Source organism: Vigna unguiculata, chromosome 2 (assembly GCF_037176805.1).
Source record: "Vigna unguiculata cultivar grain cowpea cultivar isolate G323 ecotype 2 chromosome 2, ASM3717680v1, whole genome shotgun sequence".
NCBI classification, from domain to species: Eukaryota; Viridiplantae; Streptophyta; class Magnoliopsida; order Fabales; family Fabaceae; genus Vigna; species Vigna unguiculata.
This window is the reverse complement of record NC_140793.1, coordinates 29,855,867-29,869,691: the sequence shown is the minus strand read 5'-3', so window position 1 is coordinate 29,869,691 and position 13,825 is coordinate 29,855,867. Positions and strand designations below refer to the sequence as shown.

The 13,825-nt window shown below is 33.6% G+C and overlaps 2 protein-coding genes across 2 annotated transcripts; both read left to right on the top strand.

The window, feature by feature from the left end:
* The first annotated feature begins 1,473 nt into the window (after nucleotides 1-1,473).
* Nucleotides 1,474-2,958, top strand: LOC114174044 (Tetratricopeptide repeat (TPR)-like superfamily protein). The gene has a single exon (XM_028058785.2). It carries the CDS (start codon nucleotides 1,628-1,630, stop codon nucleotides 2,876-2,878), a length of 1,251 nt encoding a protein of 416 aa, XP_027914586.1. The 5' UTR covers nucleotides 1,474-1,627; the 3' UTR covers nucleotides 2,879-2,958.
* A 7,695-nt stretch (nucleotides 2,959-10,653) lies between these two features.
* Nucleotides 10,654-13,112, top strand: LOC114174016 (putative carotenoid cleavage dioxygenase 4, chloroplastic). Its single transcript, XM_028058745.2, has 2 exons — nucleotides 10,654-11,854; nucleotides 12,039-13,112. The coding sequence occupies exons 1-2, from the start codon at nucleotides 10,734-10,736 to the stop codon at nucleotides 12,676-12,678; spliced, it is 1,761 nt and encodes a 586-aa protein (XP_027914546.2). The 5' UTR covers nucleotides 10,654-10,733; the 3' UTR covers nucleotides 12,679-13,112.
* The last annotated feature ends 713 nt before the right edge of the window (nucleotides 13,113-13,825 follow it).

The window sequence follows — 13,825 nt, the reverse complement described above, 5'->3', positions numbered from 1 at the left end:
TTGATTTGATTTGAGTCCCAAATTTTTTTAAAAATTTTCAATTTCAGGCACTCCAAATTTAGACTAAATTTTACTTTTATATAATGTTATGATTATTTTTATTAAAATTGATATTTTTATTAAATATTTTAATAATATTAATTGTATTTAATATTAAAATTTTAAATATATTTATTTTAATTTGTTATAAAATTATTTTAAAATTTTACATTTGAATTTATAAAATTGTTATTTTTAAGTCAACTCTAAAATATTGTTGATATTGAATATTATACAAATATTTCGAATATAAATTTATTAATCTATATATTTATAATTTTAAAATAAAATTTAAATAAAGTTTAATGTAAAATATAAATTTAAATAAATTAAATATTGTTAAAAATATGTAATAGAAATATCACTTGTAATAAAAGTATCATCATTACATTTATAAAAAAAATTAAATTTGTTCTAAATCTGGAGAACATGAAATTAAAATTTAAAAAAGAAAATTGGGACTGAAATCAAATCAAATTAACAAAAATGAGAACCAAATTGAGAAAGTTGACACGTGTCACCATATTAGATTGACACGTGGCACACTACAAACCTGACATGTGGCATAAATATTTTTTTTTAAAAAAAATTAAAAATTCAAAAAAAAATTCAAAAAAAATTCAAAAAGTTTAAAAAAACGAGAAGCTGACCTACTTAACGGTGTTAGTTGTCTACTAACAAAAAGGACCTAATTGATACTAATTTACAAAAATGAGGACTTAATTGAGACTAATAAAAATACGATGACCAAATTGAGATTTTGCGACAAAAACACCAACGGAGTATTTTAATCTAATAATTATCATTAACTTCTTCAAAGTATAATATCATTATATACTATTATATACTTAAGACCGATGAAAGAAGCTATTGGCATTAAGTTTCATATGTATTAAAGTATGACTAGTAGTTGTGTAAAATGTCTCAAACTCATTTTGTTTTTCATTATTTTTAATAATAATTAATATGGAATCCCCGTCAACAACCAACCGATTGATCTATATGAAAACCGTTCGGTTAGTTAAAGATAAAACACAGTTATAACACAAAACAAGACTAAGCACGTAATAAAAATTATGATATGTTTGGGTCGTGATTAAATAATTTAAAAAAGGTAAGAGTTCAATATAAATAGTATAAATAGATAGTTTAGATAATGAATTACGCAACAACTTTTAGAAAAGTATTGGAAGCAAATTTGTTAAGAAAACAAAAATTTAAGTAGCTATGATAGTGTGTTTGTTTGTGCTATTGTAGCTCGAGGGAGTGGAGAAAATGCATGAAAAGATGAATGTGAGTTTAAAAAAAGTCAACTTGGAATGAATTATTTTGTGTAAATAACCTCATTGTTAAGTAGCTTGAAATGTTTGTACGTAGGAAATTTTTATTTTCTAAATATATTAATTTACAATACTTTTCTCTGAGCTAAAATAAAAAATAAAAAAAAAGTAGTAGTTTTTGTTTGAAACTGTAAATATCTTAAAATAAAATAAAATTTGAAGTTCTCCTTTGAAGTTGTTAATTTATGCAAAGGAAGAGACAGCAACCTGATTGAAGAAACATTCGTAGGTTGTCGTTCAATTGAAAAATGGCAAGCATCACTGCACCTGTGCCAACAGTACCAACCCACCACCTATTCTTCGACCAAAACCTTGATCTGAAAAACAACAACCTTGGTGCTTTGCCTTCTACCAACCATCAACTCGAGCTTCTACCACCGCTGCGCTACCCCATTCACACCTTCCCACGTCCCCTCATTCCTCAAACAATCACTTTCACCAAGAAGGAGCCAAAGAAAAAGAAGAGAAAAGATGCTACAACGTCAGACATACTGCACTTGATGGACGTTCTACCTTTTCCTACACCCATTGACATCTACACTTCATTGATAAAAGAGTGCACTGTTTCCGGCGACCCAGAATCTGCCATTGAGTTGTACACTCACATCTCCAAGAGTGGCATCAAACCCCCATTGCCTTTCCTCAATCGGATTCTCATTATGTTTGTGTCCTGTGGTCTGTTGGAAAATGCACGCAACATGTTTGAAAAAATGCGTGTGAGGGACTTCAACTCTTGGGCGACCTTGTTTGTTGCGTACTATGATAATGCCGATTATGAGGAGGCTACGGCTGTTTTTGTCAACATGTTAGGTCAATTGGGTACGCTGGAATTTCCTCCGTGGATATGGGCTTGTCTTCTCAGGGCTTGTGCATGCACTTTGAATGTCCCTCTGGGATTGCAAGTTCATGGATGGTTGTTGAAGTTGGGTACTTGTGATCATGTGCTTCTCAGCAGCTCTTTGATCAACTTCTACGGGAGGTTCACGAGCCTGGAAGATGCGAGTGCTGTCTTCAATGGGGTGTCGCGGCATAACACGCTGACTTGGACGGCTAAAATCGTTAGTGGTTGCAGGGAAAGGCATTTCTCTGAGGTTTTTGGTGACTTCAGGGAGATGGGAATGCGAGGGGTGAAGAAGGACTGCTTCACTTTTTCTAGTGTTCTCAAGGCGTGTGGAAAGATGCTGAATCAGGAACGATGTGGTGAACAAGTCCATGCTGATGCCATCAAACTTGGGCTGGTGTCGGATCACTATGTGCAGTGTAGTTTGATTGCCATGTATGGAAGATGTGGGTTGTTGAGAGATGCAAAACAAGTGTTTGAGATAATCCGAGAGGAGAAAAAGGTTGATTGCTGGAATGCTATGCTTTCGGGTTACATAAGGAATGGTTTCCACATTGAAGCTGTTAAGTTTCTGTATATGATGCAGGCAGCTGGAATGCAGCCCGGGGAATCTCTGCTTAAAAAATTAAGAATTGCTTGTGGCAGCACTCAAACATGAATTAACTGTATAAAAGTATATTATTGTACATTAACAGTGTAAAAAAAATGTTGAATGGATACCTCAACCCCTTCTTATTATTCTTCTTTTTTTTTCAAATTGCTTGAGAATTTTCCAAAAGGAATGAATATCTACGTGTTACTGACATAATACTGTATAAAATGAGGCCTCCAATTCCTTAGGCAGAAGAACAAAAGTAGTATAGTTTAAAACCTAGCTGAAATGAAATACAAGGTCAAAAGTATCTGATATTCTTCATAATTGTAAGTGAGAGATCCGAATGGTTGATTTGATACTGCTAGAAAGTTAAAAGGGTAATCACAACCTCATCCAATAATAACATCTTGTGTGGAGGAAGAGAAGAAGTTTCCTAAAAAAGTGACACTATATGTAATGTATTTTAGTGATAGGTGAATAACATCAATACCCATTTCAAGACGAAATGTCTTAAAAAGACATATATGATAAACTAAGTTGAGAGTTAATCGAAGTCGGGAGACATATATACAAAACACAATAAAAAATTCGAGGAGAAATTTAAACGAGGAGAAATATAAAACAGAAGTTCATTTGAAAACATAATGAATATGGAACTTTATTGACCAAACTATAAGAGGATATTCTATCGATAAGATAACATGTATTAAGAAACATGCGAAGAATAACATCACCCTTGTGATGGACAAGAACATTGTACCAATAATATACGAAGTTAAGACTGAAAATATAAAAAAAAAAACAAAATTTTAAGACATTAATTATCTATCCATTGATCTTTGTTATTACATAAAAAATTCATCAAAAATATTTAAATAATTAATATTAAAAACTCATAGCCACAGTCGTTAACCATCTACATTAAATATCCATTGTAATAATTATATATATTTAATACATATTTTATCACTATTATATTTATGTGTTAAATATGCTTTGATCTTTTAATTTCAAGTAAAAATTATAATTAATCTTTTTTAAAATTTTTAACCAATTTAGTCTTCTATGTTTAAAAATGTATAAATTTAGTTCTTTTAACTAAATTTTATTAAGTTTATTCAAAATTTCAAACACATTTATCAATTAACATTAAAATGAAAATATATCAATTTATGTGAGCAACTCAAATACTATAAAAAACGTGTTTGAAACGTCAAATAAACTTAACAAAATCTGGTTAAAAATATTAAATTCACACATTTTTAAAGTTGGATTACTATATTGGACCAAAGTTAAAAAAAACAATAATTTTAATTTTTACTTAAAAGATAAAAAATATATTTAATAAACTACTAAATTGAAATAACTACTAAACTTGGGTATAAGAAGTTGAGACATGAAATTGTGTTGCCTATCTTTCATACCACGTCTTATTATATGGTATTTGTTTTTCCAGATACCTAGTAATTTCACAAGTTACAATATAAAGATGATTTTAATTCTTAAATTACGAGGCCAAATAAATATAAATATTAAAATAATCAATATTTGTCATAAATCAATCTATACATGTCATTGATTTCACATATTAATTTATCATATTATCTCTCTCATGAAGTATGATTTTTGAAATAAGATACAGAAATCTCCTTTCATGGCATCAATAGGTGCTAGTTTTTTTGAAAAAAAAATTGATAAAACTAAAATGCGATATATATGGATAAAAGTGATTGGTGTTGGTGATAGCTGAGAAAGAGTAAATTTCACAAAAGTAAAATAAATGACTTGGCTGGCGTATTGGTGAATGGGTTGGTTACAGTTACAGAGATTCAGCTCTGAAGCTTGACATCCAAAAACATGTAATAAATTTTCATATCCATCTCATATTTATTATTTTTTATAATATAAAATTTATTTTTTAACGGTTATATTATCTTAAAAAGCGATTTAAATAGTTAGTGAAATATAAAAAATCATTTGTCATCTTAAAATATCTGAGAAAACTCCAATAAGGCATGACAGGTTTCTTACACGTTACAGAAGTTGTGGACTGATATGTGAAAATTTTGGGGCCACAAAAAGTGAAGTAACTCACGGGCAATGGTGGTACCTTACACTCCACTTATGAATTGATTCATCTTTGAAGAAACAGTGAAGTTGAAAGTGAGTGTTACTAAAACCAGACCCACACAACTTTCTTCTTATCTTCTTCCTCAACCACTGGGGGAATTTTATTCCGCCAGCTTGTCCCGTTTACAACCATCAAACATATAAAAAAGATCTTTACCCATCCATGCTCACAGTGAAATCCGTCATTAAAAGGATAAATAGTGAATGAATCACACTAAAATCATTTAAAAAAAAGTTTGGATGAACTTATACGAGTACTGTATAGTCCTATGTTCACAGATAGACATGTTGTTTTGTTAAAAATATTACTAATTATATGAAAAAAAATATTTTGTGCCTAATCTTATTTATCATTGTAAGTATATTATTTTCGCTGTCTTAGGGTCTTAGAAATGTCACTGTTTATTTATATTAAAAAGCTTTTTGACTAAGAATTTAGGTAAACATATCCCATTAAGTTGAACACGGTACAAATATGATCCTTATATCAAAAGTCTTTCTCATGAATGTAAATGTATCTCATTAAATTGAGCGATGATACAAATAAAGAATATTCGAGATTGAGAATGCTTCTACTTGAGGAGGAGTGTATTAACGTAAAAAAGACTCACTCGTAGAACTGTCAATTTGGCCCACCTTATAGGGTTTGGCCCTGATCCACGTGAATTGAGGCCAAAAAGTTCACAAAATTAAAAAAATCCCATAAAGCCCACATGACCAAAATGTCCACAAAAGCACTATGGGTCAAGACAAGCACATGACTCTTCTTTTAAACATGAAAAGAAAGTAATATTTTTAAAAAATATATTATAAGACCTTTGGTTTAAGCCCGTCTGTCTCGACTTTCAGTCTGAATAGGCATGTCTCAACCTTTAGTCAAACTGGTCAAGGTCGACTTGCAGCCTGACCTGGCCAATTTCAACATTAAGGTCAACCCATCTTGAACTACAACCTGAGTCGCATAAGTATCAACATTCTACCCAAGCCAGCCGTCTCCACCTTCAACTCGGACTAGTCCGACTCGACCATTAATCAAATTTTGGTCGGGGTAGAATCGACTGAATTCAACCAATTTTGATAAGGACAATATCTGTCGAATTCTGCCGAATATTGGCTAGTGCCGATTCAGTCAAATTTCAGTTGAGGATGACTCGGCTAAATTCGACCAAATTCTAGTTGGGGCCAACTCGACCGACTTTAGGTCGGGGATGACTTGACCGAAATTCGACTAGGGCCAACTTGGCCGACTCAGTCGAAATTTAGCCAGTGGCATCTCAGCTGATATTGGGTCGATGCCAACTCATCTGAATTTTGTTGAATTTCCATTGGGGTTGGTTGGGCCAAAATTTAGCTTGGATCGGCTTGGTTGAATTTCGGTTAGGACTGAATTTCAATCGGGGCCAACTCAGCCGAATTTCGGTTGGGGCCTTTTTTAACCTTCGACCCAGGTCGATCAATCACGACCTTTGGCTTGTTTAAGCCCATGTTGACCTAATGCCCAAACCAACCTATCTCGGCCATCAGCTTGAGCCGGTTTGTCACAACCTTAAGCCTGAGATGACCTGTCTCAACCTTGGGCATGGTCTTTATATTGGGCCTAGACCAAACCATCTTGACCTTCGACCTAAGACGACCCATCTCAACCTTGGGCATGGTCTAATCCTTTATATTAGCAACCCAAGTGACCCATTTCGAACTTCGATTTCGGCCGACTAGTCTCAACCTTCAGCCTTAGCCATCTGGTCACGACCATTGGTCCAAGTTCACCTTTCTTGACCTTCCTCCCGATTCGGCCTGTCTCCACCTTTGATTCGGGTCATCCCTTCTCGACCATCAGTATAACAGAGTCTGCCTCAAATTTCCATCCAAAATTTGTCCTCTCGATCTTCGACCTAGGCTGGCCCATCTTAGCCTTCAGCCTTATTTGATATATGACCCAGACTAAAGATATTGTTTTTAAGAACTAATTAAAGTCTTATAGTATGACCAAACCTACTTTAGCCTTGACCCTAAGCCACTTAAGAGATGACTTTGTGGGCTAGAGCCTTTATTTGGCCCTCTCAATTTAGGATTTCTTAAAGAAAACTTATTCAAGGGTGAATTAGAGTTGTCTTATAGACCATGGATCAAGTTGACAACTCTACAACGAAATAAATAGTTAAAAAATTTGAGTTAAGTCTCATATTGAATAAATATAAAAAGTTAAACATAAAAGATAACATCCATAAACATTTTAAGATTCTTAAAATAAAGTGACTTCAATAACTTATCAAGAACTTATATTTTATGTATTTTCCGAATAAGTCCTCCATTTAAAAAACCCATAAAAAATGATTTTATTATAAAAAAAAAATAGACCAAAGTTCGAGCAAAACATTTGAGTAATATTACTTAAATTTTTCATCATATTATCATTTGTTTCTGTCATATTTTTCTATCCTTTAGATTTCTCAATTATCGCGTATTAATTACCTGGCATGTAGTGTCTTGAGAAAATATTACATCATTTTGTTGAATTACTCATGATTTGAGTCTTTAGTGAGTGATATCAAATTTGATATTTTATATAAATTCTCAGTTTCAGACTTTATGATAAGCTTTGAACTCTGAATTTATTCTAGAAGAGAAACTAATATAAACTCGAGAAGATACATAAATAATATTTGAATTTTAATTCTATACTAAAAAAAAACTACTCATTAAGAGGATAAACAATCTCTCATAATCACAAAGTTTGAACTCAAATTTTATACTAGAAAAGAAGATAACTTAAACTAGAAGATTTATATGCCTATTAATTACAAATAGAATGAGATTGAATTTTATTTTATCATTGTTTGTTTTATTACGTACTAATGTATTTTCTTATTAATTATGTTTACTGATAATTTATGTCTTATGATAGAACTTTTGTTTGAATTTATATTTTAGAATAATAAAATTTTATAGTTTAAATAAGTTTGTTTGTAATAATCAAAAAGTGGCCTTAAAAAATGTTTTAAATAATTTATTTTAGAAAAATAAATATTTTTAATTAAAAAAAATGTGCAAGTTGTTTTATAGATAGACATGACATGAATAACAAAATAAATATAACTAAACTTCCTATCCGATAATCAAATTATTGATAAGTCTTACCTTCAAGGCTGTCATCTATCTCTACCACCCCTTCATATCTCAATTAAGTCGGTAAAATTTTGATTTTGGATTTCCACTTAAAGATACTAAACATAAAAAATACGTGTTAAATTGTTGTTTCCAACTATAATTAAATATTTGGGTAGAAATTGAAGAAGTATGAAAGAAAAACGAGAGAAAAATATTTAAATATGATATCCATAATCAATAAGGAAATATTCTTAATATGAGTTGTGATAAAAAAAATACAAATCATGTGCATAATAATATGTTATTTTCATTTTTTTTCACACATATTTGGTTAAATATGTTTTTGGTCTTTTTCAGTGAATTTTGAAATTATTCAATTTTAAAATTTTGGACCAATTTAATTCTATATCTTTCGAAATATATATATATATATATATATATATTCATTTTAATCAAATTTTATTAAGTTTATTTAATATTTTAAACGCGTTTCATAATAGTATTTGACTTAACATTAAAGTAAAAATGTGTCAAATAGTATAAACAATTTATATACAATCTTGAAATGCGTTCGAAACATCAAATAAACCTAACAAAATTTGATTAAATTGACTAAATTCACGTATTTTGAAAGATGAAAGACTAAATTAGTCTAAAATTTCGAAATAGACTAATTCCAAAATTCACTAAAAATTTAAGGATAAAAACATATTTAACCTTTTCTTTTTTACTTTGTTGATCCAACCCAACTTTTTCCCTATTTTTATTCTTATTCAACCTTCATTAATTAGGTTTGAGAAGTCTTGCTAACACTAAACTCTCATTTACACGTTCCAATGCACTAAACTACAAACAGTACCACTTGCGGATTTAAATAATGTGGTTTTAGCACTCTAAATGCTACCGTAGTTAGTTACGTTCTTTTTACCCTCTTTAGTTATAAACATGGTAGTTAATACAGTTTCATGCACGGAAATCTTGAAGCTATTCACCTTATAAAACACGAGTTAGTTATCATTCTGCTTCTACATACTTAAACTTATGAATCATTTACTAAAACATATACCTAATTTCTAAATATAAGAGGGATGAAAGGAAATGATACCAAAATTAAAAATATTAGTATATTTTTATAACGAAATTTTTAGTTATGTGGTGAAATATTAGTGGTTGATTAAACATTATTATTGTAATATTATAAAATAGTTGTATTTTATAACAGATGGCATACCTTCGTGTTTTGATCGAGATCGTCTTGATTCAAACTTATACCGGAAGAATTTATTTTATAATTATTTATTTTGGTTCCTTTTTATTAACCAAACCAATATTGTTTTTTTAGAATGAAACAGGATGTAAGGGATCAAACAAAATAAGGAAAAACTGGCCTGCGGGTCCGGTCCGCAGAAAAAATGCGAGACGGGTCAGGATAGTGAACCCGTAGGTTCGCGTGAGCCCGGCCCGCATAGACTCGTAACCCGTGCGAGCCGGTCCACAAACCCGCATAAAATTAAAAGAAAAAAAAACTTGTACTTGTGTATATTAATTACTTCTTTTATGGACTCTTGCATTAACGTTTTACATTCTTGTATAACTGGAAAAGACAAGTATTATGTAATTTTTAATGTGCTAAAATTTAAAGAATACATTGTATATGTCATAGTATGAATATGATGAAAATGTTGAATTATCAATTTATCATCTAATTCTTCAAAGTCTTTACTTAATTTTGTGAACTTCTTAAAGTTTCCCAATTTTTAAACATTGAAAGTTTTATCATAAAAAAAAATTAAAAAAATTAAAAAAAAAAGCGGGTCCGCAGGTCAAAAAGTATGCGGGATGAACCAGTATTTTCAGCTCACAAAAAGTATGCGGGACGAGGCGGACCAGCCTGCGTTATGCGAGTCTTATGCGGGCCGGGCCTAAACGGCCGGGCCGACCCGCGTTACCACCCCTAGTGTGGGCCTAATCTAAAATTAATATCTAAGAAAATGTGTGGTTTGGGAAAGTGATGATGGATATGGTTTTTATTTCGGTGGCTCATTATTATGACTGCAATACAAAATATCAACCACTGTGAGATTCATTTATCACCACAATTTGTGTTCATCTTACTATTTTACGTCAAAATTAATTTTTGTTTTTTTATTTTATCACATTTTGGAGATAGTAGATTTTATTGTTTTTAAATTTATAAACTTGTTGTCAAATATATTTCTCAATTCTTGACCGGTAGAAAAGAAAATTTGATTTTTTGAGTTGTGAAATGGACTTGTTATTTAAAACATCTCACATAAATTTGATTTAGCAAGAAAATAAAATTATATTAAAACAAAAGTCATACTAAATTACATGCCTCTCTTAATTGCCATGAAAAGCAAACAGGTGGTGATGGAACTGTATGTTTGTTTGGGTGCTCCTTCTTATTGGAAATATAATTAATTTATCATATTTTGATGTAGAAAATGAAAATACTCATTTTTTTTCTTCTAATAAACGGAAATAAAGTTAATTATATATATATATATATATATATATATATATATATATATATATATATAAAATAATTTATGTATATAAATGAGGAGTGGAAGAGACGATAATAATGATAGAAGAAGCGAGTTCTTCACCTGATTCTCATAACTAGCCACATAGAAGGAATTAACCTTATCCTACAAAAATGGTCCCTAAACCAGTAATAGTGACAGCACCGCCACCACCGGTCTCTTCTCCGCCCAACCCTCTTCTAAAAACCGCAGTATCAACCGTTAAAACAGAAGAAAAACCGCAAACCACCACCCTTCCCCCACCGTCTACCACCACTCCGAAAACTTACCCAGTTCCATCCATCAAAACGACGCCGCAGCAACGACTGGAACTCAAAAGGAAAACGAATTCATGGGCGCCAGCGCTAATGCTGAACGCGTTGGACAACATCATCAACAATTTCATAGACCCTCCGCTCAAACCCTCCGTAGACCCCAGACATGTCCTGTCGCAAAACTTCGCCCCCGTCGATGAACTCCCTCCCACGGAGTGTCAAATCGTCCAGGGGGCCCTACCGCCGTGCCTCGACGGCGCGTACATTCGAAACGGCCCAAACCCTCAGTTCCTCCCGCGTGGGCCCTACCACTTATTCGACGGCGACGGCATGCTCCACGCGCTGCGCATCTCCCAAGGTAAAGCCACTCTCTGCAGCCGCTACGTCAAAACCTACAAATACACCATGGAAAACGACGCCGGTTTCCCTCTCATCCCCAACGTTTTCTCCGGCTTCAACTCCCTCGTTGCCTCCGCGGCGCGTGGGTCTCTCACCGCGGCGAGGGTCGCCACGGGACAGTTCAATCCCTCTAATGGGATTGGGTTGGCCAACACCAGCTTAGCCTTCTTCGGTAACCGTCTCTTCGCGCTAGGCGAATCCGACCTCCCCTACACTGTCAACGTTACCCGTAACGGCGACGTGGAAACAATCGGCCGTTACGACTTCAACGGCAAACTTACGTTCAGCATGACGGCGCATCCGAAGATAGACCCCGACACAGGGGAATGCTTCGCCTTCCGTTACGGCCCCGTTCCCCCGTTCCTAACCTACTTCCGTTTTGACCCTAACGGGAACAAATACGATGACGTGCCTATCTTCTCCATGACTTCACCTTCGTTTCTCCACGACTTCGCCATCACCAAGAACTATGCAGTCTTCTGCGACATTCAGCTCGGGATGAATCCTCTCGACATGATCGCCGGTGGCTCCCCCGTCGACTCCGTCGCGTCCAAGGTTCCAAGGATTGGAATCATTCCTCGGTAAGTGTGTGTATGTAGTAGTTCACCTAATTAACTTTTGCACGCAAACTATAGAACTTAAATTCCGATTCAAAATTGGAAATGTGTGTAACAGTACTAAAAAAACACTACAAGCCAAGCTCTATTCAACTGTATATAGATTTAGTTTTAATTTTCATCATATCTGATTTAACTGTTATTGCAGTGATGCTAAGGATGAATCCAAGATGAAGTGGTTCGACGTGCCGGGGTTTAACGTCATTCACGCGATAAACGCGTGGGAGGAGGACGGGGGAAGAACGGTGGTGCTGGTGGCGCCGAATATTCTGTCGGTGGAGCACGCACTGGAAAGAATGGAGCTGGTTCACGCGATGGTGGAGAAGGTGAAGATCGATCTGGAGACGGGGATTGTGACGCGGCAACCGGTGTCGGCGCGGAACCTTGATTTCGCGGTTATAAACCCGGCGTTCGTTGGGAAGAAGAACAGGTTCGTTTACGCGGCGGTGGGAGACCCAATGCCGAAGATCTCGGGGGTGGTGAAGCTGGACGTGTCGAAGGCGAATGAGCGGAGGGACTGTACGGTGGGATGCAGGATGTTCGGCGAGGGGTGCTACGGCGGGGAACCGTTCTTCGTGGCGAAGGAGGAAGGCGGTGAGGAGGACGATGGGTACTTGGTGACGTACGTGCACGATGAGAGGAAGGGAGAGTCGACGTTCTTGGTGATGGACACGAAGTCGCCGGAGCTGGACGTGGTGGCGGAGGTGAAGCTTCCACGGCGGGTTCCGTACGGTTTTCATGGTTTGTTCGTGAAGGAAAGTGATCTGAGGAAAGCGGTATCGTGGTGATGAATGACGTGTGGGTGTGGGGCTTGTGTCAGTGTGTATGATGTATATAGCAGGGCACCATTATGATTTCTTCTCAACAACATTATTCACCGTCACTGTAGTTACATGCTCGCAGAGATAGATGACAGGGGTGAAGAAGTAAATAAATAAAGGAGTTGTGTATGGAAGAAAAAAAAAACGGTGAAATGCGACAAGATCTATGCCATAGATCTGGCGGTTCCAGCAGATATAACATTACCGTACACCATATGTCATATCACCATCAATCCAACATCCAAATAATTCATAAGATAAAATTATCGGATAACTGTTTTAACTTATTTAGTATATGTATAAATACATTACGCAACACTGCGTCATGACTTATGGTATAGCTATTTTGCTTCCTGAGCGACTCTTTTGACATCAATATAATTTATAACTTTTTGCTGTTTTCTCCATATAAAAAATATATACTGCTTGTAAATAAGAAAAATAATTACTATTGTTCACAGAAAAAAATTGCATGGCAATTCAAAATATCATTATTTGTTTGTTATTATGTTATTGAAATGTTTAAATAATTTATAGTTTAATGTTCTTGTAAGTGTAGTTACTATCTTCATTATTGTTATAGAACTATGTTGTGCTAATAAAGTGGGTGTAATTACTCTTGTAATATAAGTAATTTCTATGTTTTTAAATTAAGAATAAAATTGGGATGTGAAGTATGTACATCAAATATTATAATTATAAATAAGAATAATACTGTTTTCGGGAATTTGAACCATAACATTATGTATTTTAATTTTTTACAATTACGTAATATTTCTTCCATATAAATATTATGCTGACACATATTTTCAGTCCCATAATAAAAGGAACGTCTTTTAACTATTGTTACCATAATGTATTTTATTTTTTCAAAAATTAAAAAATATTGTTTTTGTCCCTAATTATTATATAATACTTGTTAAATGCTTATATGTTAAATAAAAAGTTGAAAGATCATTGCAAGCAATATATCCTAATATTGTCATATAATGCTAACTATAACAAATATGAAAAATAGACATATTTTACTATAATTAAAACAAAGTTTCATACATTTTAAAAAAAGTAAAATTTACTTATTTAAAATTTTACAAACTTTATGGAGATGAAAGTT